Source organism: Patagioenas fasciata, chromosome 3 (genome assembly GCF_037038585.1).
Source record: "Patagioenas fasciata isolate bPatFas1 chromosome 3, bPatFas1.hap1, whole genome shotgun sequence".
Taxonomy (NCBI): domain Eukaryota; kingdom Metazoa; phylum Chordata; class Aves; order Columbiformes; family Columbidae; genus Patagioenas; species Patagioenas fasciata.
In genome coordinates this window covers 125,832,357-125,858,674 of record NC_092522.1, presented here as the reverse complement: position 1 = coordinate 125,858,674, position 26,318 = coordinate 125,832,357, and the positions used below count along the sequence as shown (strand labels likewise).

The 26,318-nt window shown below is 64.2% G+C and overlaps 3 protein-coding genes across 4 annotated transcripts in view; 1 reads left to right on the top strand and 2 right to left on the bottom strand.

Annotated features, from left to right (window-relative positions):
- Positions 1-10,306, top strand: part of HADHA (hydroxyacyl-CoA dehydrogenase trifunctional multienzyme complex subunit alpha) — a 28,399-nt gene extending 18,093 nt beyond the window's left edge. For both annotated transcript variants that reach the window (XM_065834995.2, XM_071807214.1), the window contains exons 14-20: positions 1,089-1,175; positions 3,142-3,282; positions 5,576-5,644; positions 6,047-6,242; positions 7,341-7,455; positions 7,959-8,104; positions 9,809-10,306. In XM_065834995.2, the coding sequence (XP_065691067.1) occupies positions 1,089-1,175; positions 3,142-3,282; positions 5,576-5,644; positions 6,047-6,242; positions 7,341-7,455; positions 7,959-8,104; positions 9,809-9,954 (900 nt within the window). In that variant the 3' untranslated portion in view covers positions 9,955-10,306. The remainder of the gene's footprint in view (positions 1-1,088; positions 1,176-3,141; positions 3,283-5,575; positions 5,645-6,046; positions 6,243-7,340; positions 7,456-7,958; positions 8,105-9,808) is intronic.
- Positions 10,307-11,384: 1,078 nt separating this feature from the next.
- GAREM2 (GRB2 associated regulator of MAPK1 subtype 2) lies at positions 11,385-19,842 on the bottom strand. Its single transcript, XM_065835142.2, has 6 exons — positions 19,671-19,842; positions 17,625-17,765; positions 15,962-16,092; positions 13,962-15,056; positions 13,243-13,406; positions 11,385-12,531 (listed from the first exon to the last, which is right to left on the bottom strand). Exons 1-6 carry the CDS (start codon positions 19,780-19,782, stop codon positions 11,676-11,678), a joined length of 2,499 nt encoding a protein of 832 aa, XP_065691214.2. The 5' UTR covers positions 19,783-19,842; the 3' UTR covers positions 11,385-11,675.
- Positions 19,843-22,170: 2,328 nt separating this feature from the next.
- The window catches only part of RAB10 (RAB10, member RAS oncogene family), a 43,721-nt gene continuing 39,573 nt past the window's right edge, over positions 22,171-26,318 (bottom strand). Inside the window, exon 6 of the mRNA XM_065833267.2 lies at positions 22,171-25,339. Within this exon, the coding sequence (XP_065689339.1) occupies positions 25,256-25,339 (84 nt within the window). The 3' untranslated portion in view covers positions 22,171-25,255. The remainder of the gene's footprint in view (positions 25,340-26,318) is intronic.

Below are 26,318 nucleotides of genomic sequence, written 5' to 3'. Positions count from 1 at the left end.
CGGGGCAGTTCTGACATTCCCTGACTTGCTGCCACTGCTCTGTGCAAGAGCAACTTGGGGAAATAACTGTATGGTAGAGGAGGTGGTCTGTGCCCCTTCGCAGGACCCAGAGTGTCAGGGGTTGAAGGGCCCTGGAAAGCTCACCCAGTGCAGCCCCCCCATGGAGCAGGAACACCCAGCTGAGGTTCCACAGGAAGGGGTCCAGGCGGGTTTGAATGTCTGCAGAGAAGGAGACTCCACAACCTCCCTGGGCAGCCTGGGCCAGGCTCTGCCACCCTCACCCCCAACAAGTTTCTTCTCCTCTTTCAGTGGAACCTCCTGTGTTCCAGTTTGCACCCATTGCCCCTTGTCCTGTCACTGGTTGTCACCCAGAAGAGCCTGGCTCCATCCTCCTGACACTGCCCCTTTCCATATTGATCACCACTGGCTGACCGGTCTGGAGTTACCCGGGTCCTCCTTCTTGCCCTTTTTGAAGACTGCAGTGACATTTGCTTTCCTCCAGTCCTCAGGCACCTCTCCCGTTTCCCAAGACTTGGCAAAGATGATGGAGAGCGGTCCAGCAATGCCCTCAGCCAGCTCCCTCAGCACCCGCGAGCACATCCCATCTGGTCCCATGGATTTATGGGTGTCCAGATTGCCCAACTGCTCCCTAACCCAGTCCTCATAACCCAGGCAAACTCCTCCATTGTCCTGCGCTCCTCTGGGACCTCAGCGTACAGGGCTCCTCAGGACAGCCTCCGGCAGAGTAGACAAAGAACATTCAGTAACTCTGCCTTCTCTGTGTCTTCTGTCACCAGGGCACCCTTTCTGAAGTCATTGTTGCAATGGTCTGACAGAAACGTGGGGCCTTTAAAAACTAATGGACTAGGTGACCTTTGAAGATCCCTTCCAACCCAAACTGTTCTGTGATTCTAATGGTGCAGATCTGTCAGGCTCGGGCTGCTGCTTCAGGATTAGTGTCCCATGCTATCTGTCGTGACAGAGAAAACCAGCTTTGCCTTGTTCGTCAGGGCTGCCGGGTGCTGGCTCTCGCTGCACGTCACGCTCCGGAGCCTGTGCGTTCACACTGTCCCTTTACCCCGCCGCAGGTGATCCCTCCGCATTGTGTCTTCGCCAGTAACACATCTGCCCTCCCCATCAACCAGATCGCTGCCGTTAGCCAGAGGCCAGAGAAGGTGAGTGTCCAGTGCCCTGTGCCTGCTGTGGGTCTGCGCTGGGCTGGTGGCAAACCCTGAATCCTGGGGGCAGCTCTGGGCCACTCACGCCAAGAAACCCTTGAGGTGCTGGAGTGAGTGGAGAGAAGGGAACGGAGCTGTTGAGGGGCTGGAGCACAAGTGTGATGGAGCGGCTGAGGGACCTGGGGGTTCAGCTGGAGAACAGGAGCTGAGGGGAGACCTTCTGATCTCTGAACTGCCTGAAAGGAGCTTGGAGCCAGGGGGGTTGGGCTCTGCTCCCCAGGAACAAGCGCCAGGAGCAGAGGAAACGGCCTCAAGTTGCCCAGGGGAGGTTGAGGTTGGATCTGGGAACAATTTCTTCCCCAAAGGGCTGTGGGACACTGGAACAGGCTGCCCAGGGCAGTGCTGGAGTCACCATCCCTGGAGGGGTTGAAAAGGTGCATGGAGGAGGTTCTTAGGGCCACAGTTTGGTGTCAGTTAGGTTAGGGTTGGACTCAATCTTGAGGGTCTCTTCCGTTCAGAACGGTTCTGTGACGGTACACAGCGCAGCTCTGTGGGGCGCAACCTGGCAGGGTCACCGGCGGAGCTGGGAGTGCGCTGGATGGGGAACCGGCTGCGCTGGGTTCCATTGGGCCCAGGACAGCTGCACTCCCCACCGGGCGTGTGACACAGGCGCTGCGGGACACCAGACAGGACCCTGCGGCCTCTGAAGTGGCGCCAGGGGTCTGTGTCACCTCCCGAGGGCTGAGCATCATCCAGGGCGGCTTTGATATAAAACCAGGGAAATGTTTCCCCCTCCTGTGAGGAACCTGCTTTGCCTACCTGAGGCTGCAGAAAGCACAGGGAGATGATGGAGGTCATCCCACCTCCCACTGCAGCGGGTGGGCCGGGGGGCAGCAGCGGCCCGGGCAGGAGGAGGGGAGGCTCTGGAGCTGGGCTGGAAGGTGGAGCTGGGCTGGAAGGTGGAGCTGGGCTGGAAGGTGTCACGCAGACGCGGAAGCAGAGGAGCCCCGGGCTGGTTCCCGAGCCCCGTGAGGCCCGGCCGGTGGGGCAGCGCTGCCTCGGCTGCTCGTCTTCTGCAGAAGCTGCGTGGACATCTGCAGACTGGACTAGATGGTCCTTGTAGATCCTCCCAGCTGAAAGGCTCTGTTCTAACGCCCATGGAGTGGCAGCACGTGTCCCCACCACCTGCGCTTCCTGTGGCCTTCGTCACCCTCGTCCTGGTTTGCCGTTGAACCTCAGTTGCATCGGAAGTGCACACTGAGTCATATTTGTTCAGACTGGCAGATAACATCCTCTTTCTGTATAAATTGCCTGTGTTATGGCTCTTTATGGGGAAACTAATAGGAAATCAGTTAACTAATTAGTGTATTTTCTTTAATTAGCAGTCTGCAGCTCTCCTGCAAGGTGCCTCTGACTTGTACAGATCTTAGTGCCAAGCGTAGCTTCCAGGAGGCACGAAGGTGACGCGCTGATTACGCGGTCGTGTTAGGAAAGCAAGGCACGCAGCCGAATGGTCTCACTGACGTGCCGCTCCAGGGGAAGGCTGCGCTTCCTCTGTGTTTCTGGAAACGCGCCATCTTGTCTTTAAATTCACTTCATCACCAATAAAAGAAACAAAATATTCATGAGCGGAACACGGAGACTCTGCCCAACACCCGTGGCTGCGGTTCTGCGCTCAGAGCCCCGAGGAGGCTCCGGCGGCGTGCGGCTGCGCGCCCGGCTCGGCCCCTGCCTGCGCCACGCGGTGCCCGGCGTTCCTGGGCCTGAGCTCAGCTGAGCCTCCCGCACAGGTTCTGCTGCCGTACTGTGAACAAGCACAGAGGGAGCTGAGCTCTCGGTCCTGTGAGCGTTGCACCCAGATTCTGGCTGGGCGAGAGCTGCGGGGTGTGCGCGACGTCCCCAGGAACGGCCGCGGAGCAAGTCCAGCTTAACTCTGCTTAACCCTGGCTCTTCCTCCCGCCAGGTGATCGGCATGCACTACTTCTCGCCCGTTGACAAAATGCAGCTGCTGGAAATCATCACCACAGACAAAACGTCCGAGGACACGGCTGCTTCCGCCGTCGCTGTTGGCCTCAAACAGGGCAAGGTCGTCATCGTGGTAAAGGTGAGGGGCCGATGCACAAAATGTGAGCGTCCCAGCTCAATAAATAAATAAAAGGGCAGGCGTGTACACTGGGAGGGGACTGAAACATGGACATGGATACACTGACATTAGCTCCTCACGCTGAGAAGTAAAAGCGGAGGCAGATGCTGAGGCAACCCCTCGTGTCTTTTGGAGCAGCCGTGAAAGGTGCAGGAACAGCCCGAGCCAGCGCAGGAGCCACAGTCCAGCCCCACAGCGCTCAGAGGCTGCAGGCGGGGTGGCACCTGAGCCGGAGCCATCGGGGCAGGACTGTCACCCCCCTGCTCCCTGGCTGCTGCAGGAACGGGGGGCAGTGAGCAGTGACCCTTCTCTTTCTGGATGTAGATCTTGTGTGAGAGGGGGCGACTACACCTGCGAGTGCAGGGCAGAGCTGTGCCGAGCAGGGGGAGCACAGGGCAGAGCTGTGCCAAGCAGGGGGAGCACAGGGCAGAGCTGTGCCGAGCAGAGGGAGCGCAGGGCAGAGCAGAGGGAGCGCAGGGCAGAGCAGAGGGAGTGCAGGGCAGAGCTGTGCCGAGCAGAGGGAGCGCAGGGCAGAGCTGTGCCGAGCAGAGGGAGCGCAGGGCAGAGCTGTGCCGAGCAGAGGGAGCGCAGGGCAGAGCTGTGCCGAGCAGAGGGAGCGCAGGGCAGAGCTGTGCCGAGCAGAGGGAGCGCAGGGCAGAGCTGTGCCGAGCAGGGGGAGCGCAGGGCAGAGCTGTGCCGAGCAGAGGGAGCACAGGGCAGAGCTGTGCCGAGCAGGGGGAGCGCAGGGCAGAGCAGAGGGAGCGCAGGGCAGAGCTGTGCTGAGCAGAGGGAGCGCAGGGCAGAGCTGTGCCGAGCAGAGGGAGCGCAGGGCAGGGCAGAGCTGTGCCGAGCAGAGGGAGCGCAGGGCAGAGCAGAGGGAGCGCAGGGCAGAGCTGTGCCGAGCAGAGGGAGCGCAGGGCAGAGCTGTGCCGAGCAGAGGGAGCGCAGGGCAGAGCTGTGCCGAGCAGAGGGAGCGCAGGGCAGAGCAGAGGGAGCGCAGGGCAGAGCTGTGCTGAGCAGAGGGAGCGCAGGGCAGAGCTGTGCCGAGCAGAGGGAGCGCAGGGCAGAGCTGTGCCGAGCAGAGGGAGCGCAGGGCAGGGCAGAGCTGTGCCGAGCAGAGGGAGCGCAGGGCAGAGCAGAGGGAGCGCAGGGCAGAGCTGTGCCGAGCAGAGGGAGCGCAGGGCAGAGCTGTGCCGAGCAGAGGGAGCGCAGGGCAGAGCTGTGCCGAGCAGAGGGAGCGCAGGGCAGAGCAGAGGGAGCGCAGGGCAGAGCTGTGCTGAGCAGAGGGAGCGCAGGGCAGAGCTGTGCCGAGCAGAGGGAGCGCAGGGCAGGGCAGAGCTGTGCCGAGCAGAGGGAGCGCAGGGCAGAGCAGAGGGAGCGCAGGGCAGAGCTGTGCCGAGCAGAGGGAGCGCAGGGCAGAGCTGTGCCGAGCAGAGGGAGCGCAGGGCAGGGCAGAGCTGTGCCGAGCAGAGGGAGCGCAGGGCAGAGCAGAGGGAGCGCAGGGCAGAGCTGTGCCGAGCAGAGGGAGCGCAGGGCAGAGCTGTGCCGAGCAGGGGGAGCGCAGGGCAGAGCTGTGCCGAGCAGGGGCAGCGCAGGGCAGAGCTGTGCCGAGCAGAGGGAGAGGGCCGAGCACAGCAAGGCCGCGGGTGAGAACAAGCTGCTGGGGTCCGTGGGCAGGGGCAGCAGAGCCTTAGAAACGCCACGGGCGTCCAGCGCTTTGTGGGGCTGGCAGCCGTGGAGCCCACGGCCCTCTGGGCTCAGCTGGCCTTGCGCTCCGCGGGGACGCGTCGGTGGTGCTGCTGCAGCTCCAAAGGCTAGCGGAGATCCAGTGCTGCTTCTCTAACCCTCATCCCGGCGTCTGAGCCTTCCCTGAGTGGCAGTTCAGCTCATCTGTTGCTTCCTGACTTTGTGAGCAGTATCAGAGGTGAAACAAGCAATTTATGCCCATTTCCCTGGTGCTGAGCACCCTTTGCCTCGTCATCCTGTTGGGCTTGGTGAAGCGAGGGGTCTTGTGCAGCCTGCTTGGGGCTGCCAGGCACCACGGAAGTAGCAACACTGGTGGGAACCTCCAGAGAGGGAGTTGGTGGAAGTCTTCAAAGAAGAAAGAACTGCTGTAGCAGTTGATGATGCACTGTTAGAAATGGAGTTCAGTGTCTGCCCGGCGTGCCGGCGCCTGAGCTGCGGTCAGGCTGTGGAGTGCGATCCTTGCGCTGCAGGTTGTGCTCACCCCCCCTCTGCTGCTCTCCTCCCCCAGGACGGGCCTGGCTTCTACACCACGCGGTGCCTGGGGCCGATGCTGGGCGAAGTGGTCCGAGTTCTCCAGGTGCGTGTCCCCTTGGCTACCCAGCCTCTGCCAAACAGCCGGGTAGACGCTGCTGCTTCTGACCGGGAGGGAGGTGGCGGCCACCCCTGTGCTCACGGTGGCGGTGGCCAGCCCCGTGCTCGTGGTGGTGGTGACCAGCCCCGTGCTCATGGTCATCCCCAGCCTGCTCGTGGCTGAGCTGCGCTCTGATGAGGGCTGGCACAGGCATGGAGGGGGCTCTCTCCTCCCTGCCCAGCCCCAGGGAAGGGTCAGGAGCGCTGTGAGCACGATGACACAGCTCCTGGCTGTAATCAGACAGCTGACGGGGCTGATCGCAGCCCGTGGCCTGAGATAAGTGGGGGCTTTCTGGGTTTCCAGAACCCTCACCCAGAGCTACTGTTGCTTCCCCTTCCATTCCTGCAGGAGGGCATTGACCCAAAGAAAGTAGATGCCATCTCCACGGCTTTCGGCTTCCCGGTGGGCGCCGCCACGCTGATCGACGAGGTTGGTGTGGACGTGGCCATGCACGTGGCTGAGGACCTGGGCAAGGCCTTTGGCGAGCGCTTCAGAGGAGGCAACGTCGAGCTGTTCAAGCTCATGGTGCAGAAAGGCTTCTTAGGTGAGACGCTAGGCTGTTTCCATCTAACGGGTTTCCCTTTGTTCAAGGAACAGCACCAGCATCCCCCAACCTCTCCTGGCTCAGGTGAGAGCAGAGAATGGCCCTGGGAGATGGCTCTGTCTGCCTGGCAGAGGCTGTGCCGTGGTGGCACTGGGTGACAGGAGGTGGCTGTGCCGCTGAGCACGCCAGGACAGAGCAGTGTCATCAGTGGGGCCTGCACTGGGGGAGCCAAACCGCCAATCCTGGGGCAGTTCTGGGCCCCATGTCAAGAAAGGCCTTGAGGTGCTGGAGTGAGTGGAGGGAAGGGAACAGAGCTGGTGAGGGGCTGGAGCACAAGTGTGATGGGAGCGGCTGAGGGACCTGGGGGTTCAGCTGGAGAACAGGAGCTGAGGGGAGACCTTCTGATCTCTGAACTGCCTGAAAGGAGCTTGGAGCCAGGGGGGTCGGGCTCTGCTCCCCAGGAACAAGCGCCAGGAGCAGAGGAAACGGCCTCAAGTTGCGCCAGGGGAGGTTGAGGTTGAATCTGGGAACAATTTCTTCCCCAAAGGGCTGTGGGGCATTGGAACAGGCTGCCCAGGGCAGTGCTGGAGTCACCATCCCTGGAGGGTTGGACAGACGGACAGGAGGTTCTCAGGACATGGGGCAGGGACGGGGCTGGGTTATGGTTGGACTCCATGATCTTGAGGGGCTTTTCCAACCCAAATGGTTCTGTGGTTCTATGACCTGCGCTTGGACCGTGTGTGCTGCCACCCTCCCATGACCAGGCCCTGGCAGTGAGGGTTGCTCAGGAGATCTTGCAGCCTCTGTCCCTTGCTCCCAAGCACTGTGAGGTTTTGCTGCTGTAGCCACAGGAGCAGCAGTGTCATTTGATGGTCCCCTGGCCCGGGTGACAGCGTCGGGGCCTGGCACAGCCGCAGCATCTTGCCAAGGTGTCAGCTGGACACGGGCAGCAAACAGGGTCACCTGGAGCACAGACACCTGCACCGGGAGGCCCTGCTCGCGCTAACAGGAGCGGGAGACACGAGGAGACTGGAGGCGAAGGTGTCACAAGCAGACAGGACCCGCGGCAGCAGGTGACCGTCTCTTTGTCCCCGGCAGGTCGCAAGGCAGGAAAGGGCTTTTACATTTACCAGGAGGGGGTGAAGAACAGGAGCGTGAACTCCGGCATGGATGAGATCCTGGCGCAGTTCAAAGTGCCGGCCAGACCCGAAGTGTAAGTGGCTGCACGCGGAGCGGCGGCTGGGCCGCTGTCCCCTGCTCCAGAGGACACGGGGTCACTCTGGGCGGCGTTTGGCTGTTCCCAGCGGGCGTGTGGGGCTGCAGGCTCTGGGAATCTGTGCTGGCAGGAGGGGAGCAGCCCTGGATTGCTCCGCGTTTGCTCGGGCGCCCTGGCAGCAGCTTTCCTGCGCTGGGGCTTGCGGGCGGGGTTGGCGCAGCCCCTGCCACAACCTTCCTGGCGCTGCAGCTGCTGTGCCGCCTGGCACCGCAACCTCTCCTGGAGCGTTCCCGTCTGGGCTGATGGAGCCTTGGCCGGTTTTGGTGCCTGCTTCAGGTCACAGAGCTGAGTCCCTGTCCTCATGGGCACAGTCTCCATGAGAAGCCGTCCTGTCCCCTGCCTCAGCCCTCACTGTGTCCCCCGTCTCTGTGCTGGCTTCACGTGCTCCTCCATCCAGCCACGGTGTTACCTGCCCGGCCCTTACAGCCTCTTTCCTGCAGCTGTACGGACGAGGACATCCAGATGCGCTTGGTGACGAGGTTTGTGAACGAGGCGGCCATGTGCCTGCAGGAAGGGATCCTCAGCAACCCCATGGAGGGAGACATCGGTGCTGTGTTCGGCCTGGGCTTCCCGCCCTGCCTGGGAGGTGAGTCGGTTAAGCAGGGGTTTGGGCTATAGGCTTGAGATCTGCGCAGTGGGCTCTGGCCTCTGGAGACCAGTCAGCTGGTAAGGCCAGGCTTGAGCTGCAGTCTGACGAGCCCGGGTGTCTTTCTCCCACGTAAAGCCTGAGCTGGAGATGTTCGTCCAGCGTTTCACCCCAGGAGAGGTGCCAGGGAGGCATTTCTGCCCGTTCTCTGCTGGTACCCCTGTTCTAGAGCTGATGGGGACCGCGGACTCTGCCTGGGCCATTGGCCGTGGACGGGTTTGAGCGGGGAGGCAGGGCCATGCTGGCCCCGGCTCCATCAGCGCTTCCCGTGAGGACTCAAAGGGCTCTTGCCATGCCAAGCGGTCAGGGGGTGCAGGTGTGCTGGGAGACACGCTAGGAAGTCCCTGGCTTTAGTGCAGCTATGTGATGCTCGGTGGAAAACCAGGCTCTGGTACCTCATCTCTTGCCACTGCTCCGTGCCTGGGTGGCAGCACCTGGGAACCGGCTCTTGTGCTGCACACAGAGCTGGAAAGTGGTGCCCAGGGACCCCCGTTTCCCTGTGTGCTCACACACACACAGAGCTGGAAAGTGGTGTGCAGGGCCCCCCGTGTGCTCACACACACACAGAGCTGGAAAGTGGTGTGCAGGGCCCCCCGTGTGCTCACACACGCACAGAGCTGAAAAGTGGTGCCCAGGGCCCCCCGTGTGCTCACACACACACAGAGCTGCAAAGTGGTGCCCAGGGCCCCCCGTGTGCTCACACACACACAGAGCTGCAAAGTGGTGCCCAGGGCCCCCCGTGTGCTCACACACACACAGAGCTGGAAAGTGGTGTGCAGGGCCCCCCGTGTGCTCACACACACACGGAGCTGCAAAGTGGTGCCCAGGGCCCCCCGTGTGCTCACACACACACAGAGCTGGAAAGTGGTGCCCAGGGCCCCCCGTGTGCTCACACACACACGGAGCTGTAAAGTGGTGCCCAGGGCCCCCCGTGTGCTCACACACACACAGAGCTGCAAAGTGGTGTGCAGGGCCCCCCGTGTGCTCACACACACACAGAGCTGCAAAGTGGTGTGCAGGGCCCCCCGTGTGCTCACACACACACGGAGCTGGAAAGTGGTGTGCAGGGCCCCCCGTGTGCTCACACACACACAGAGCTGGAAAGTGGTGCCCAGGGCCCCCCGTGTGCTCACACACGCACAGAGCTGGAAAGTGGTGTGCAGGGCCCCCCGTGTGCTCACACACACACAGAGCTGGAAAGTGGTGTGCAGGGCCCCCCGTGTGCTCACACACACACAGGGCTGTGCTGATAGCCCCAGCCCTCATGTGCTGCCCTTTCCAGGCCAAGGCCCTGGCCGGGCCCAGCCAGGCGCGAGGGCAGCGTTCGGGAGCCGCCTGCGTCCCGCGGGGTGGCCGTGACCTTGGAATGGGCCACAGACCAAGCACGAGCTGGGGTTCGGGTCTCAGCGTGAGGTGGTGCTGCCGCTGGGTACCCAGCGCTTTCTCTCCTGAGCCAAGCTGGGACGGGGGGACAAGTCCCAGTTATCTGTGTCCCAGGTTGTCCCCAGCGATCCGCTCTGCTCCCGCATCGCCCCGCGCAGAGTCCCTGCTGGAGCAGGGCGCGTCGGCCGCGTGCAGGGCTCTCCCCTCCAGGCGCCCCGGTGCTCGTCCTTCCTCGGCGCAGACGTGTCCCCTCTCCCGCAGGTCCCTTCAGGTATGCGGACTCGTACGGAGCCAAGCAGCTGGTGGACAAGCTGCGCAAGTACGAGGCGGTGTACGGCAGCCAGTTCACACCGTGCCAGCTGCTGCTGGACCACGCCAACAGCCCCGGCAAGAAATTCCACCCATGAGCGCGGCCCGGTGCCACCCGCCTGTGACAGCTCGAGCTGGCACCCCGGCTGCCCGGCGACACCCCGTTCTCTGGAGGTCAATCTGCCACGCACCCAGGGAGGCAGGGGAGGAAGGAGGGGGCAGCGGATTTGCCTCCTGGCTTCTCGTCCTTTCAAGTGCCTTACCAGCACGTCCGTCCCTGCCCGCGGGCCTGGGGGCTCCCTGCCGCATGAGAGAAGTCCTGCATTCTGCTCCACGCTGCGCCCTCCAGAGCTCCCGGTGTCGCGGGCAGCACCCAGCACCCAGCACCCAGCACCCAGCTGGCCTTGCCTTAAACCCCCAACAGAAATAAAAATAACTCCCTATCTCTTCTTTGGACTCTGTGCCTGCTCCTCTTGGCTCTGAGGAGGGAACCGCTCTGCTTGGAAATAAAGCTCTTGGGGGTCTCTCTGGGGTCTCCGTCCTTGCGGCTGTGAGACCCACGGACGGGGGACAGGCCGGGGAGGGGGCAGCATGGGACAAAGCCGGGCTGTGTCACCCCCGCCATCCATGGGGGCTGCGGGGAGCCTCTGGCTCTGTGTCTGCCCCGGCGCTGCCGCCGCGCTCCTGCTGGCAGACGGACCCGCCGGTAATTGCACATCAAGCAGCCAAAGGCCAGAAGGGTCCCCCTGTGGGGAGAGCTCGGTTTAAACTAAAAGGCTTTAAATCTCTGTGCACCTGTCACGAATTTCAGTGCTGGCCTGGCCCGAGCCCCCGGCTGTTGTGCTGTGCCCAGGCAGGGCTGGGGTGACTCTGCTGTGCTCCTGTCACCTCTGCCACCAGGGCACAGCGAGGCTGGGATGTGACCTGCTGCCCAGCCCCAGCCCCCCTGGGGTGCAGCACCCCGGGCCCTGCTCCTGCGCGGGGCACAGGGTTGTGCTGGCGGGTCTGAGCCTTGACCGGGGCAGCCCTGGCTCCCAGGGTCCCCAGCGCCTCCCAGTGCCACCCTGTGCCCTCCAGGGTCCCCAGCCCCTCCCGGTGTCCCCCAGGGTCCCCAGCCCCTCCCAGTGCCACCCTATGCCCCTCCAGGGTCCCCAGCGCCTCCCAGTGCCACCCTGTGCCCCCCAGGGTCCCCAGCGCCTCCCAGTGCCGCCCTGTGCCCCCAGTGGTTCCAGTCCGTCCCAGTGCGGGGGCTCCTCTGGGCTCTGTCTGTGAGGGCTCAGGGGGTTTGGTGGCACTCGCTGTGGCCCCTGAGGCAGTGGGGGGATTTGGGGGTTTTTCTTGGCCAGGGGATCGTCCTTCAGGCCCTGAACTTGCCCAGAGCAGCTCAGAGAGCAGCGTCTTCCCTTGGGAGGGACACAGATCCCTTCCCAACCAGTGAGGGGCGGCAAGAATGGGAGCGACCCCCAGAGCCTCCTTCCCTTACCAAACCCCCTTTCCGCCCCCCCAAGCAAGGCGCTTCTCCCCTGCCTCGTTTTCCTTCTGTACGTTTATTACGCTAATCCACAAGGATTAAGTTAAAATCAGTTCAATGCAAACTTCAGGATTTTCCAGCCCGTTTGGGCCAAAATTACCATTCAGTGTTAAAACGGGAAGGGGGGTGGGCTGGGCAATAGGGCCGAGCTGCCGGGGGAGGAAAACCCACGGAAAACCCGCAGAAAACCCGTGGCGGGCACCCCCGGAGCGGGGCCGGGAGTGGGGCGGGCAGACCCCTGGTCCAGGGGCCGGGGGTCCCCGGGGGCCGGGGGTCCCCCGGATTCAGCTAGATCTTGGGGCGCCAGCCCTTGATGAACTGCATGATCTTCTTCACCTGCAGCTTGGTGAGGCGGAAGTCGTCGGCCAGGATCTCCTCGCTGAGCTGCACGAAGATGCTGCCGTCGATGCGCTCGCGGGCGAAGAAGCTGACGACGTCCTCGGAGAGGCCGATGAAGCGCAGGCACCTGGACACCTCCTCCAGCGACAGCGCCGAGAGGTCTGCGGGGGGCAGCCAGGGCGAGCCGTCCCCGCTGGGCCGGGGGGCGGCTGGCGGGGCCCCCCCGTCGCCCCGCGCGGCCGGGGGCACCTCGATGACGCCCTGCGCCAGGTAGACGCGCGTGACGCCCTCGGCCCCGCGCAGGACGGCGCTGGGGAGCGGGGCGGCCCCGCGGATGACGATGCTGTCCCCCTCGAAACCCTTGGGCGGGCGGGGGGGGGGCGCCGGCTCCTCCGTGGGGGCGAAGGGTTCCGGGGAGGAGCAGGAGGGGGGCGCGGAGGGGGCCGAAGGAGGTTTGGGCCACTCGGGGCTCTCCGGCCACTCGGCCGGGCTGGAGAAGGGGTTGAGCGCCCCGAAGGGTGCGAAGCGTTTCTGGGGGTGTGGGGGCTTGAGGCGGGGGCAGCTGCGGTGGGGCTTCAGGGGGGGCTCGGCCCCCGGCAGTGGCGTCGAGCAGCCGCTGCCCCCCCCAGCGCCCGCCTCCACGTACGCCCAGGGGTCCGCCCAGGTGGGCTGGGGGTCAGGGGCCGGCGCGCTGGGGGGCAGCGGGCGCCCGGGGGCCTCCCCGGCTCTGCAGTCGCCCCAGGTGCAGGGGTAGCAGTACAGGGAGTAGGTGTCGGGCGAGGGGGAACCGCTGCGGGGAACCGACCTGCGGGAGCAAGGGGAGCATCACCATGAGCCACGGAACCGCTTGGGGTGGGAAAGAGCTTAAAGATCACGGAGACCACCCATAACCCGCCCTGGGACTGCCCCACGTCCTGAGAACCTCCTGTCCGTCTGTCCAACCCTCCAGGGATGGTGACTCCAGCACTGCCCTGGGCAGCCTGTTCCAATGCCCCACAGCCCTTTGGGGAAGAAATTGTTCCCACATCCAACCTCAACCTCCCCTGGTGCAACTTGAGGCCGTTTCCTCTGCTCCTGGCGCTTGTTCCTGGGGAGCAGAGCCCGACCCCCCTGGCTCCAAGCTCCTTTCAGGCAGTTCAGAGATCAGAAGGTCTCCCCTCAGCTCCTGTTCTCCAGCTGAACCCCCCAGCTCCCTCAGCCGCTCCCATCACACTTGTGCTCCAGCCCCTCACCAGCTCCGTTCCCTTCCCTCCACTCGCTCCAGCACCTCAAGGCCTTTCTTGGTGTGAGGGGCCCAGAACTGCCCCAGGATTGGCGGTTTGTCCTCCCCAGGTCCCAGCACAGGTTCGGTCACTGCCCTGGGCCTGCTGGCCACACCAGTGCTGGCACCAGCCAGGGTGCTGTGGCCTCTTGGCCCCTGGGCACATGCTGGCTCGTGTTCAGCTGTCACCTTCTCCCCAGCCCCAGTTCCAGGGACATCCCACCCCCAGCGCCCGGTGTCCCCATGGCCGCTCACCCGTCCTGGAGCCCCGAGGAGTAGTAGGAGAGGCTGGGGCTGGGCGAGGGCGCAGGCGCCAGCGCGGGGCAGCGCAGCGGGGCCGGGGGGCTGCAGGGTGCCGGGGGGCGGCCGCCCCGGGGCGGCACGGGGGGGGCGTTCAGCAGCCGGCACTCCTCCTTCACCTGGGAGGGGGAAGCGCAGTCAGACCCGGTGATGATGGGACCTGCCCCCAGGGGATGATGGGGGCTCGGGGCAGCCAGCCCCGGTCGAGCCATGAAGCTCTGGGTACCAACGGGAGCCCCAGGGAACTGGGGACCCCGTGGTGCAGGGAGCCAAAAGATGTGGGGACCCCGTGGTGGAGGGGAGCCCGAAATTTTGGGTACTCCGCGATGCAGGGGAGCCTAGAGGATTCGGATACCCCATGGTGCTGCCAGGCCCAAGGGATTCAAGGACCCTATGGTGCAGAGAGCCCTGGGGAGCCCGGGACCCCACGGTACCGGGGTGTCCTGAGGACTGGGGTGGCAGAACAGAGCTGGAGAGGGACCACGGAGCCCCCACAGCACTGGGGAGCAGTGTGGCGCTGGCTGTGCCGTGGGGCCCAGCGCGGCCCCGGGCTGTGCACCCCCTGCCCATGGCGTGGGGCTGCCTGGGGGGCTGTGCGGGGTCACCCCAGGTACCCTGGTGCATCGGCCCTGGCCGTCGTTCCCCATCCCCGGGGCCAGGGCCGCGGCTCTTACCGCCTCCGACTTGGGTGGCACGGGGGGCGGGGTGTCCCCGCGGGGCGGGTCCCCGGGGCGCTGCGAGGAGCCCAGCGGGGTGACGGTCCCCACGGAGACGAGGTCCTGCCGGGGGCCCGGCTCGCAGCAGCGCTCGGGGCCGGGGTTGCTCCAGAGCTCCTCGTAGGGGATCTCCAGCAGCTCCTGAGTCCTGAACCTGGGCTCGGCCCAGTCGGGCGTCATGTATTCGCGGTCGGGGTCGGGGCGGTCGGGCAGCGGCGGGCGCGGGGCTCCCCCGGTGACGCCCCGCGGTCCCGGGCAGCGCGCGGGGGGCTCGCGGGGGCCGCCGGTGCCGCAGGGGCAGAGCGACAGGCGCTGCAGGGGCTGGCTCAGCTCCTCGCGGGCGCGGGCGGGCAGGCAGAGCCGCAGGCGCCGCGGGCTGGCGCATTCCTCCGAGAAGTCGGGCTTGGCCTCCCGCACGGCCCGCGAGTACTCGTCGGGGTTGAAGCGGTCGCGGCAGTACGCGGCGCTGTCCCGCAGCAGCTTGTCCAGCTGCGGGTCCCCGGCGAGGAGCCCCTCGGGCAGCTGGAAGCGCGGCATGTCGGTCAGCAGCAGGAAGTGGAAGGGGACCAGCTCGTCCCGGCGGAGGATGCAGCACAGCACCACCGTCTTGGAGATGATGCTGACCAGCTTGTAGCAGTGGCCCTCGCGGATGGCGTGCAGGTCGTAGGGGTTGCGCGCGGGGCGGCTGGGCACGGCCACGTTGACGGGCAGCCGCACCTTCTCGATGATGCTGCGGATGGTGTGCTCGCCCTCCTGCAGGCGCAGCTCCAGCGGGCTGCGGGTGCTGAAGCGGCCCTTGCACTGGAACGGGAGGCTGAGGCTCTCGTTGGTGCGGTGGTTCATGCAGATCAGACACGGCATCTTGCCCTTCACCTGCCTGCCCGCGCCCACCGGCGCCTTGCCCAGCTTGCGCAGGAGCGTGTTGAAGCGCGACTTCTCCTTCACCGCCTTGGCGCAGAGGATCTCCGCCTGGCCCATCAGCGTCAGCTCGTCCCCCGCGTGCAGCGTGAAGTTGTACACCTCGCTGTCCTCGCTGAACTCCCCCGACACCACCTGCGCCGGGCCGGCTCCATCACGGGAGCCGCTGCCCTGGCGCCGTCCCCTGCTGTCCCACCACCATCCTGACCTGTGTCACCACCAACCCTTGATGCCCCATTGCCGTGCCTTGATGTCCCACCAGCCCCCCTAATTCCTACCATCATACCCTGATGTCCCACCCTCCCCCATGTCCCACCATCATACCCTGCTGTCCCATCACTATCTGCATTGACCTACCACCTAGTCCTGATGTCCCACCATCATAGCCTGATGTCCCCCCACCACCCCTGATGTCCCACCATCCTACCCTGCTGTCCCATCGCTATAGCTCCATTGTCCTACCACCTACTCCTGCTGTCCCACCATCATCCCTGCTGTCCCACCATCATACCCTGATGTCCCACCATCATACCCTGCTGTCCCATCGCTATAGCTCCATTGTCCTACCACCTAGTCCTGCTGTCCCACCATCATACCCTGATGTCCCACCACCATCCCTGATGTCCCACCATCATACCCTGATGTCCCACCATCATACCCTGATGTCCCACCACCATCCCTGATGTCCCACCACCATACCCTGCTGTCCCATCACTATCTGCATTGACCTACCACCTAGTCCTGCTGTCCCACCATCATACCCTGCTGTCCCACCATCATACCCTGATGTCCCACCACCTACCCCTGATGTCCCACCACCATCCCTTGCTGGCCTACTGTCCTCTCCTGATGTCCCACCACCGACCCTTGATATGCCACCACCACCCCCTGATTTTTGCTATCAAACCCTGGTGTCCCATCACTATCTGCAATGTCTTGTTACCTACCCAATGTCCCACCACCAACTCCTGCTGTCTCCCCACCACTCCGTGACGCTCACCTGCTGTCCCACCACTGTCCCCTGCCGTCCCCATACTGACCTTCACGCTGAAGGTGATGGCCTCCATGACGAAGACGCGGTCCGGGAAGATGCTGGCCACCTCCTCCACGCTGTTGAAGTACTGCACGGGCTCGCGGAGGTCCCGGTCCTGCTCCAGCAGCTTGAACTTCCCTGCGCGGAGCAGCCAGAGCTGGCGGTGAGAGGAGCCCACCCCAGGGCCTGGGCACAGGGACCTGCTGTGACCCACCTGGGGACACCATTGCCCTTGGGGGCAGCTGCCCCCAACACTGGCCGGGGGTCCCCATTGCATTTTAGGGGCATCTCTGTGGGCTTCACTAGGAGTGTCCAAGTGTTGCAAGGGGACACCAGAGCATCCCCCACACCCATCCCCACACAGGCAATGTCGGGGGGCTTTTGGGGGCGACAAATCTTGAAGCTCTGGGTGTCAACACCACCTGAGCACCCCTGGAGCTGCAGGGACCACCCCAAAGAGGCCCCAGAAACGCCCCATGGATGGGGGACCCGCCTGGGGCGCGACCAGAGGAGCAGCCCAACTTGCAGGGAGCCCCATTGCTCCCCAAAACCTGCCCCTGACCCCCGAGGGCCCCGTGACGCCCTCTGCCTGGGGCAGGACGGGTACGGGAGGGGACGGGTTTGCAGCGGGGGCGGCGGCCGAGGCGAGGGCCAGAGCGGGGATGCGGCCGGAAACTGCTGCCACACCAGCGCCAGCGCCGCCGGCATCGCCATCGGCATCGCCATCGGCAACGCCATCGGCAACGCCACCGGCATCGCCATTCAGCATCGGCATGGGCATGGGCATGGGCATGGGCACGGGCATGGGCTCAGCTCGGCGGGGACGGACCTGCGCGGAATATTAATCCCTGGACGCCTCCGGCGGGGCCGCGGCACCAGGGCCACGGGGATGGGCTGAGCCTGGAGCCGCGGTGCTCGGGGGGGCAGCCCCACAGGCTGGGCCCCCAGCACCGGTTAACACAGCACCCGGCCCCCCACCCTCGGGACAGGCAATTAACCCCTCCCCCGCTCCATTTGCCATTATTTATTTACTAGCAGGACTCATTACCGCCATGGCAGCACTTAGAGGGGTCATTAAGGCTCCTGCTACCGGAGCCGCCGGCAGCTCAGCAGCTTCAGCAGCTTCGTCTGCAGCACCAGCCCCGACCCCAGCCCGGTCCTATCCCTGTCCCATCCCTGTCCCCTCCCTGTCCCATCCCTGTCCTATCCCTGTCCCATCCGTGTTCCATCCATGTCACAGCTCAGTTCCATCCCTGTCCCAGCCCTGTTCTATCCGTGTAGCAGCCCTGTCCCATCCGTGTCCCATCCTTGTAGCAGCCCTGTCCCATCCGTGTCCCATCCCTGTCCCAGCCCTGTACCCATCCCTACCCCAACTCGTCCTCGTTCTCTCTCCCGTCCCTTCCCCATCACTCTCTCTGTCCCCATCCCTTCCTCATCCCGTCCTCATCTGTATCCCATCCCAACCCCCATCCCGTCCTGGTCCCCTCCCCATCCCACCTGTGTCCGTGTCCCTCTCCCATCCTTATTCCCACCCCCACCCATCCCAGTCCCCCACAGCAGTCCCAGCCCCCCCACCAGAGCGTCTCCTCCCCCAGACTGGGCCACACTGGAGCGGGGTCCCAGCCCTGATGTGCCAGGGGACACCGACCCTCTTGTCCTCGCCCCCCCACCTGGGTACTGGAGCGGGATGTCGATCTTGGGCCCGATGACGTAGTGTCCCTCCTCCAGGCTGTGGGCTGTCACCGTGGTCCACTGCCGGCACGAGTGCACCAGCAGCACGTCCTGGGCGCTCACGCCCTCCACGCGCTCGCCTGCGGGGACAGGGCTGTCACCCCCCAGGACACCCCGCTCCCCGGGCAGCCGGGCGGCCGGCCCGGAGCTGGACAGCGGGACAGGACAGGACAGCGGGACAGGACAGGACAGGACAGCGGGACAGCCGGCGGGATGAGCAGGTGCCCGCTGCCAAGAGCCGCCAGTTGCCCAGGAAACAATTTCTTTGTCCCCCCTGAAAAGCCGCAGCCGCCGCAAACAACAAGTTTATTGAGCTGGGGCCGGCACAGGGGCCCCCACCGCCGCTGCGCCCCGGCAACCCCGGCACGGCCCCCAGCACCAACCCTGCTCCGGAGGGGACGGATCCTGCTCCAGAGCGGGGACACCCGTATCCGGAGGGGTGCTCTGGAGGGGGATCCCTGCTCTGGAGGGGGATCCCTGCTCTGGAGGGGGACATCGCCCGCATGGCCGCTCTGGGGTGACCCTGCGCTGACGCCTGTGCCCCCACACCCCCGCTGCCCACCCAGCCTGTGCGCAGGGGTCACCACCGGGTACCCCAGCCTGGCTGTGCCCCGGGGGGGACACAGGACGCGGTGGCTCCGAGCTCCTGCCAGCCTGGTGCCACCAGCCCCAGCGTGTCACCAGGAGGTGCCACCCCCACAGCTCGCCCCACGCCACGGGCCCAGCAGCCCCAGGGATCTGGGGACAGGCAGCCCGGTCCCCCCTGCCCCCAGCAGCCCCACGCTCCCCAGGACAAGAACCACCAGCAGCTCTGGAGCTGGGACAGCAGCTCCATCCCGACCTTCCAGGCCCTCCAGCCTTCCTCCCTCCCCCTCCTCACCCCTCTGGCCCTCATCTCTCCTCTTCACCTCTCCAGCCTTCCTCCTTCCTCCTCCTCATCCCTTCCACCACCTCTCTCCTCCTCCCACACTCCTCCCCATCACTCCAGCCTCCCTCCCTTCTTCTGGTCCCTCTAATCTTCTCCTTCCTCCTCCTCAGGCCTCTAGCCTTCATCCATACTCCTCCCCATCACTCCGGCCTTCCTCTCTCCTTGTTCCTCACCCCCCTGACCTTCCTCCTGTGCCCCTCTCCAGTCTCCCTCCCTCCTCCTCCTCACCCCTCCAGTCTTCCCCTCTCCCTCCGCCTTGTCCCTCCAGCCCTTCTTCCTCTTCCCCATCCCTCCTCCTCCTCCTCACTTCTCCAGCCTTCCTCCCTCCTTGCCATTCCTCCACTGTCCACCCCTCTCTCCAGCCTCCCTCCCTCCTCCTCATCACTCCAGCCTCCTTCCCTCGTTGTTGCCTCTCCAAGCTTCCCTCCCTCCTCTTCCTCCTCCCCATCACTCCAGCCTTCCTCCTGCTTCCTCATCGCTCCAGCCTTTCTCCCTCCTCTACATCACTCCAGGCTTCCTCCCCCTCCCCATCACTCCAGCCTTCCCCCTTCTTCCTCATCACTCCAGCCTTCCTCCTCCTCTCCATCACTCCAGCCTTCCTCCTCCTCCCCATCACTCCAGCCTTCCTCCTTCTTCCTCATCACTCCAGCCTTCCTTCTCCTCCCCATCGCTTCAACCTTCCTCCTTCTTCCTCATCACTCCAGCCTTCCTCCTCCTCCCCATCGCTCCAGCCTTCCTCCCTCCCTCCTCCCCATCACTCCAGCCTTCCTCCTCCTCCCCATCGCTCCAGCCTTCCTCCCTCCCTCCTCCCCATCGCTCCAGCCTTCCTCCCTCCCTCCTCCCCATCACTCCAGCCTTCCTCCTCCTCCCCATCGCTCCAGCCTTCCTCCCTCCCTCTTCCCCATCACTCCAGCCTTCCTCCTCCTCCCCATCGCTTCAGCCTTCCTCCCTCCCTCCTCCCCATCGCTCCAGCCTCTCTCCTCCCCCCATCCCCGCATCCTTCCTCCCCGTTCTGCCCGCTCCGTCGCCCGGCCCGGCCCGGTTCGGCCCGGCTCACCGTGCCCCAGGCAGACGAGGGTGGGCAGGCGGCACTGGCTGACGATGGTGTCGAGGGGCAGCGCCGCGGGGCTCCAGCGGAGCCGGGCCAGCCCCGCCGCCAGCTTCTCCATCGCATCGCGGCTCAGGCCGGCCCGGGGCCGCGGCGGGGGGCGGCCGCGCCGGCCTCCATCGGCACCGGCGGCCCGGGGCAGCGGCGGGGCCGGGGGCGGCGGGGAGCGGGGAGCGGGGCAGTGGGAGCCGCCCCCGCCCGCCCCCGGCCCCTCCTGCCCGCCCGCCCCGACAGGCGGGAACCCCCGCGCCGGGGGCGGGGGGAGGCGGCGGCGGGCGGGGACCCCCCTGGCCGGGCACCCCCGGTGGAGACCCTCGAGGATGGGGGAGCCCGGGGAGGGGATGCTGCCCGCGGGGTGGCGGTGGCTCCGCCCGCGCCGTCCGGAGGAACCGCCGCTCGGCCGGGGGTACCGGCGGCTGAGCCCAACGGCTCGGAGCTGCCCGGGGGCACCGGCGGTACCGAGGGCTGAGCCCAACGGCCCGGAGCTGCCCGGGGGTACCGGGGGTTCAGCCCCAACCGCCCGGAGCTGCCCGGGGGCACCGGCGGTTCAGCCCCAACCGCCCGGAGCTGCCCGGGGGTACCGTGGGTTCAGCCCCAACCGCCTGGAGCTGCCCGGGGGCACCGGGGGGGCTCAGCTCCCTTTGGCTGTGGAGGGAAGGGGGCGAGGGGCGACCCTGAGCTCCGTGCCCCCACCCCGGTGCAACGGGGACTGTGCGGGGCGGGGGGTGCTGGGACCTCACCGGAGTTCCCAAGGGGACACCAGGGTTGGAAGGGCTGAAACACGCAAGGGGCCGCGGGGGGCGGGGGCGACTCGAAGGGCGCGGGTCAGGACAGGCAGAGGAGCCCGATCCCGCCCTGCACCCCAGTCCCTGGCGGGACCCCCGACAGAGCTGAGGCACCAGCGACCCTGACCCCTCCTCCAGGGCCTGACTCTGTGCGGGGGGGCCAGGCTGGGTTAACGCGGGGGGACCCAGAGCTGCCACTGGAGCAGCAGCGGGATCCACCAGAGCAAAGCCCAAATGTGCCGGGACACACAAAAAACTTGTTCGAATAAGCAGGGATGGGGTCAGAGCAGGGACGGGGATGGAGCAGGGATGGGGATGAAGTAGGGATGGGGATGGAGCAGGGATGGGGATGAAGTAGGGATGGGGATGGAGCAGGGATGGGGATGAAGTAGGGATGGGGATGGAGCAGAGATGGGATCAAAACAGGGATGGAGCACGGATGGGGTCAGAACACGGATGGGGCTGGAGCAGGGACGGAGATGGAGCAGGGATGGGGATGGAGCAGGGACAGAAATAGAGCAGGGACGGGGATGGAGCAGGCATGAATATGGAGCAGGGATGGGGTCAGAACAGGGATGGGGATGGAGCAGGAACGGGGATGGAGCATGGAGGGGGATGGAGCGGGCATGAAGATGGAGCAGGGATGGGGATGGAACAGGGATGATACAGAAGCAGGAGAAGAACAAGACTCAGAATACTCTGATGGGCACGACCGGAGCAGTGGGAGCTGAGAGCTGCCCAGCAGTGTCTGTGGGGAAGGTCCCCATCAGGTCCCCCTCCCTGAGCCCCCTGAACCCCGCTGTCCAAACCCACCGCACCGGTGACCGATGGCTGCGCACGGGCCCCGGCTCCTCACGGCCAGAGGTGACCAGCCAGGGACAGACCCGTCCCTCCCCACCCCAAACCGCTGTGGAGTCCCCAGGGACGGGGAGGGGACGGGGAGGGTTCGGGTGGCTGAGCTGCTCCCCACGCTCCCGTCCCCCCGCCCGGGGGACCCGCAGCCGTGACACCCGCAGCCCCGGCGGCAGCTTCATCACCGGCAGCACAAACCCCCGTGCGGGCTCCATGGCAGCGGGAGCGGAGCAGCAGAGCACGTCACGGGCACAGGGACAGGGACAGGGACAGGGACAGGGACAGGGACAGGCCCCCCGCTGAGCTGCTGCGGAGGTGACATTCCCAAGTGTCCAAAGCCTGCGGGACCCCCGGAGCCCCCGCTCCCGCGGTCTGGAGGGACTGGTGCAGATGGGCCCTGCTCGGTGGGGACGCTGGACCCCCAGCTCCCACCCGCACCGGACGGGCGGGACCGGTCACTTCCCAAAGCGCGGTCCTGCGCAGAGCCGGGTTCCCGGGGCTCCGCGGGGGGGCCGGGCGGATGCGGCACCGTCCTGCCCTGGAGAAATCACCGCCAACGCTGTTCCACAGAGGAGCGCCGGCTCTGCCCGGCGAGCGCCCGCCGGGCGGCGGGGATGGGCGGTGCGGGCGGGCGGTGGGGACGGGCGGTGCGGGCGGGCGGTGCGGACGGGCGGCGGGGACGGGCGGTGCGGACGGGCGCTGCGCTCCGGTTCAGCCCCGGGCTCCGGGAGCGGCTCGGCCCCGGCGCACAGCCGGCCCTGTCCCGCCTCCCGCGGCGCAGGGGGCGTCACGGGCCCAGGAAGGAACCAGTGCAAGTTTATAAAAGCTTTTATTTGCTCTTGGTATGACCAAGAATGGGACAGTGATCTTTTATACAATTTGATACAGTAAGTGGTACAAAAGAATGTGTTTTAAATAAAAAGCCAGAGTGGAGTAGCAAAAATATTAAAAGATTAATAAAAAAATTGTAGGCATGGGAATTATTCCTAGACCTTCAGGTGATGCTGTTTTTCCACCGTCCGAGTCCGAGAGCGCGAAGCGCCGCGTTCCCCCAGGCGCCCCCGGAGCGCGAGCGCCCCCAGGGACACGTTCCACCTCGGCATTTACCTATGGTGACCAACCTAACCAAGCTGCGCTGTTGGTGCTGTGCCAAGGCGCAGCGCTGAGCCCTCCGGGCCGCGGCCGCCCCGGGGAGAGCTGCCCCGCGTCCCCCCAGGCCGGCGGGGGCTCCGGCGCAGCGGGCGACCCCGCGCGAGGTGCAGGAGCAGCCGGGCTGAGCGAGCAGAGGTCAGGGATCGGCAGCAATAGTTATGCAAATTCCTCCTACGTTATTATTATTATTGTTCTTCTTTTAGCATCTGCATCGCCTCGGGTTGCTCGCTCCTCCCCGGCTGGGCCTGCGCTCCACAACAAAAAACAAGGCCGAGCCCGGCAGCTAAAATTCGTGTTTTTAATACGAACACAAGTAGGCTGTCTAGCAATAGTTTATTGAGGAGAATAGGAAGCGGAGGTGGGAGCGAGCGGCACCAGCGAGCGGCCTGTTCTCTACCTGTTGGTTTCAACGAACACAGCGTCTACCACGGACCCGAGGGACCCACGGCAGCCAAGCCCCCGGCGGCCAACAAAAAGCTCACGTTTAAAACGAGGATTATACAAAACCCCCTTGCTGTCTGTTCCTCCATTTTTCCCTTTTTGATCATGTTAAAAGTGCAGGTTTAACCACAAAGTAGCCGGTCTGTATTTACAAGGCTGAGCGGCCAGGATGGGAACCAACGGCCCCGTGGCCCCGGAGCCGCTCGCCTGCGCCGGGGAAACGCGCGGGGACAGAAACGCCAGACGGGACAACGGAGACACCTCGAGAGGCCACGACACACCGAGCTGCTCCGAACCGCACGCTCAATGTTAAAACACCGCCGTTTCATTACAATTAAATCGGCGTTATTTACTACTTTAATTATTTACCAGAGACAGTCCCAAAGCCAAGCTCTAAAGGAGACGGCGAGGCCTGGGCGGGCAGGAGCGTCTGGTTCCGTGTGTTTCTGTCCCGGGAGGAGCAGCGGCTCCCTGTGCTCTCAGCGGAGGGTTCAGGGGTTCAGCTCCCTGTGCTCTCAGCGGAGGGTTCAGGGGTTCAGCTCCCTGTGCTCTCAGCGGAGGGTTCAGGGGCTCAGCTCCCTGTGCTCTCAGCGGAGGGTTCAGGGGTTCAGCTCCCTGTGCTCTCAGCGGAGGGTTCAGGGGTTCAGCTCCCTGTGCTCTCAGCGGAGGGTTCAGGGGTTCAGCTCCCTGTGATCTCAGCGGAGGGTTCAGGGGTTCAGCTCCCTGTGCTCTCAGGGGAGGGTTCAGGGGTTCAGCTCCCTGTGCTCTCAGCGGAGGGTTCAGGGGTTCAGCTCCCTGTGCTCTCAGGGGAGGGTTCAGGGGTTCAGCTCCCTGTGCTCTCAGCGGAGGGTTCAGGGGTTCAGCTCCCTGTGCTCTCAGCGGAGGGTTCAGGGGTTCAGCTCCCTGTGCTCTCAGCGGAGGGTTCAGGGGTTCAGCTCCCTGTGCTCTCAGCAGAGGTTTCAGGGGTTCAGCTCCCTGTGCTCTCAGCGGAGGGTTCAGGGGTTCAGCTCCCTGTGCTCTCAGCGGAGGGTTCAGGGGTTCAGTGACACCTGGCTATCCCGACCGGCCCTGCACATGGAGCGAGACCCCTGGGTACCAGCCCCTCGGCTCTACCGCTGGAGACGGGGCCGTTTTCCGGGAGGCGGTAAATCCGCTGCCCGCGCGTCCCTCCTGTCCCTGCTCTCGAGCCCTGCTCTGGCTCAGCCCTGGCCTGGCCACCGAACGCGCCGCAGCGGCTGACGGGGAGAGAACCGAAAGGTCCACGTGAACTGCTGTCAGTTGGGGAACCACATGTTATACTCATACACATAAAGTAGACGACCACATCACCCTCCATAGAAAACTAGTGCATGCAAGAACTCTTCCATATCATAAACCCCACGGCTATGCAGGAGGAGAGGAGATATACTAGTGACTGACATTGCTAGAGGGAAATTAGTAGGTATCTTCCACATTTTTACCTTGAAAGCTAAAATCAGTGCTTTGTATTAAATTTTTGGCAAACATACCGCGTTGCCATCCTTTTAATTAACACATCACACCATGAAGAAATGCAAATAAAAGCAGCATGCAGGCAAAAGGAAAGAGCTGCGAGTGAGGAAAGAAACGGCAGCAGAACGGCTCTGAATGGCAAGATCACCAACGAGGAGACACAGCAGATTAAATGGCGAGTTTTTGCACCACCCTTTGTCCTCGATGCACGACACCAGTGGGTACGGAAAGCGATCACAGTCGGGACTCAAACGGGCACGTGTGGATGGTTATGTCTCCTGCACATGCTTCCACCAGAAGGAAAACAAAACGAAACCAAAAGTTCCTTTCCACATAAGGCACAGGACAAAAGAAACCCCATTCACAGGCTCGAGGCGAAATGAGTGTTTTCCTGGCTCTTCTGCTGATGCATCTAGAGAACACGGTGACTCAAGCGCATGATCCGGGACAGAAATTCCACTGTTGTACAAAAGAAATTGTTAATTCTAACTTTTATTCTTATACAATTTGCAGAATAGAGTTGCATATGATTGCTATGTTTTAATGTCAGGAGGAACGGGACTATAATACAACCAAACCGTAGTGGTAAGTTGAGCAGGTACATTAAAAAATGAAGTCGCAGAGATGATTTTCCTATACATGTTGTTGAGAAAATTATAGTACGCAAGCTGTCCTAAACGGAAGAACAGAGGGAGGCAGGAGCTTGTTAAGATGAGGAACAGAACATCGGTTTAAGGTTAAAAACGGGCAGAGTGGTTTGTTTTGCAGCGAGAAGAAAGGGGCGGTGGATGGCGATTGGTGACGCGGAGGCGCTCAGCAGCACTTGCTCTTCCAGCCCGTCACCCCTCCGCCGCTGCTGATATCTACATTTTCACTGTTGGGCTCTTTTACAGGGGTCTGCAACGACACAACACAGGGAGTTAGACACGGTCGGGAGGGACGCGCCCAGAGCTGAAGAGAGCGGCTCCCAAAAGGCTGACGGCACCCAGGACACTGCGAATAACCTGCGGACAGAGCGCTGCACGCAACCGCGGGGAACCCGCCTCCCCTCGCCAGCACCACGGTGCAGAGTCAGTTTAACAGTGGGGTTTGTTTGGTCTTGAATAAACAACAACTGGAACGCTGGAAAAGAAAACCCAAACCCTCTGAACTCCGACCACCCCAAGGAAACCAAAACTACTTCTGGATTCTGCTCTTGGAGCTGACACCGGGATGTTGGCGGGGAAGGAAATCACAGCGCGCGACTGACAGCAGCTGGGGTTCAGTGTGTGAACGGACGGCCTAACGAAACCTGGCGCAGCTCACGGAGAAGAGGGGCTGTCCGAAAGCACCCTGCCCTCCCGCAGGACACCGGCTTCCCGGCAGGACCAACGGCTCGTCCGCCGCACAGGGTCTGGCTGGACACTGACATTTACCGTCGGATGTTCAGAAACAAACCTGAACATTCACTGAGTCCAGCTCTGCACACCCGCGGCTCTGCACACCCATAGCTCTGCACACCCATAGCTCTGCACACCCATAGCTCTGCACACACACGGCTCTGCACACCCGCGGCTCTGCACACCCATAGCTCTGCACACCCATAGCTCTGCACACCTACGGCTCTGCGCACCCATAGCTCTGCACACCCATAGCTCTGCACACCCGTGGCTCTGCACACCCGTAGCTCTGCACACCCGCGGCTCTGCACACCCATAGCTCTGCACACACATGGCTCTGCACACCCGTAGCTCTGTACACCCATAGCTCTGCACACCCATAGCTCTGCACACCCATAGCTCTGCGCACACGGATTTGGGCGCAGGCTGCAGCACAGACGGGATCCTCGTGGGACGTTGCATTTCAGGAGGAGCAGCAGCCGCCGGAGGAACCAGTG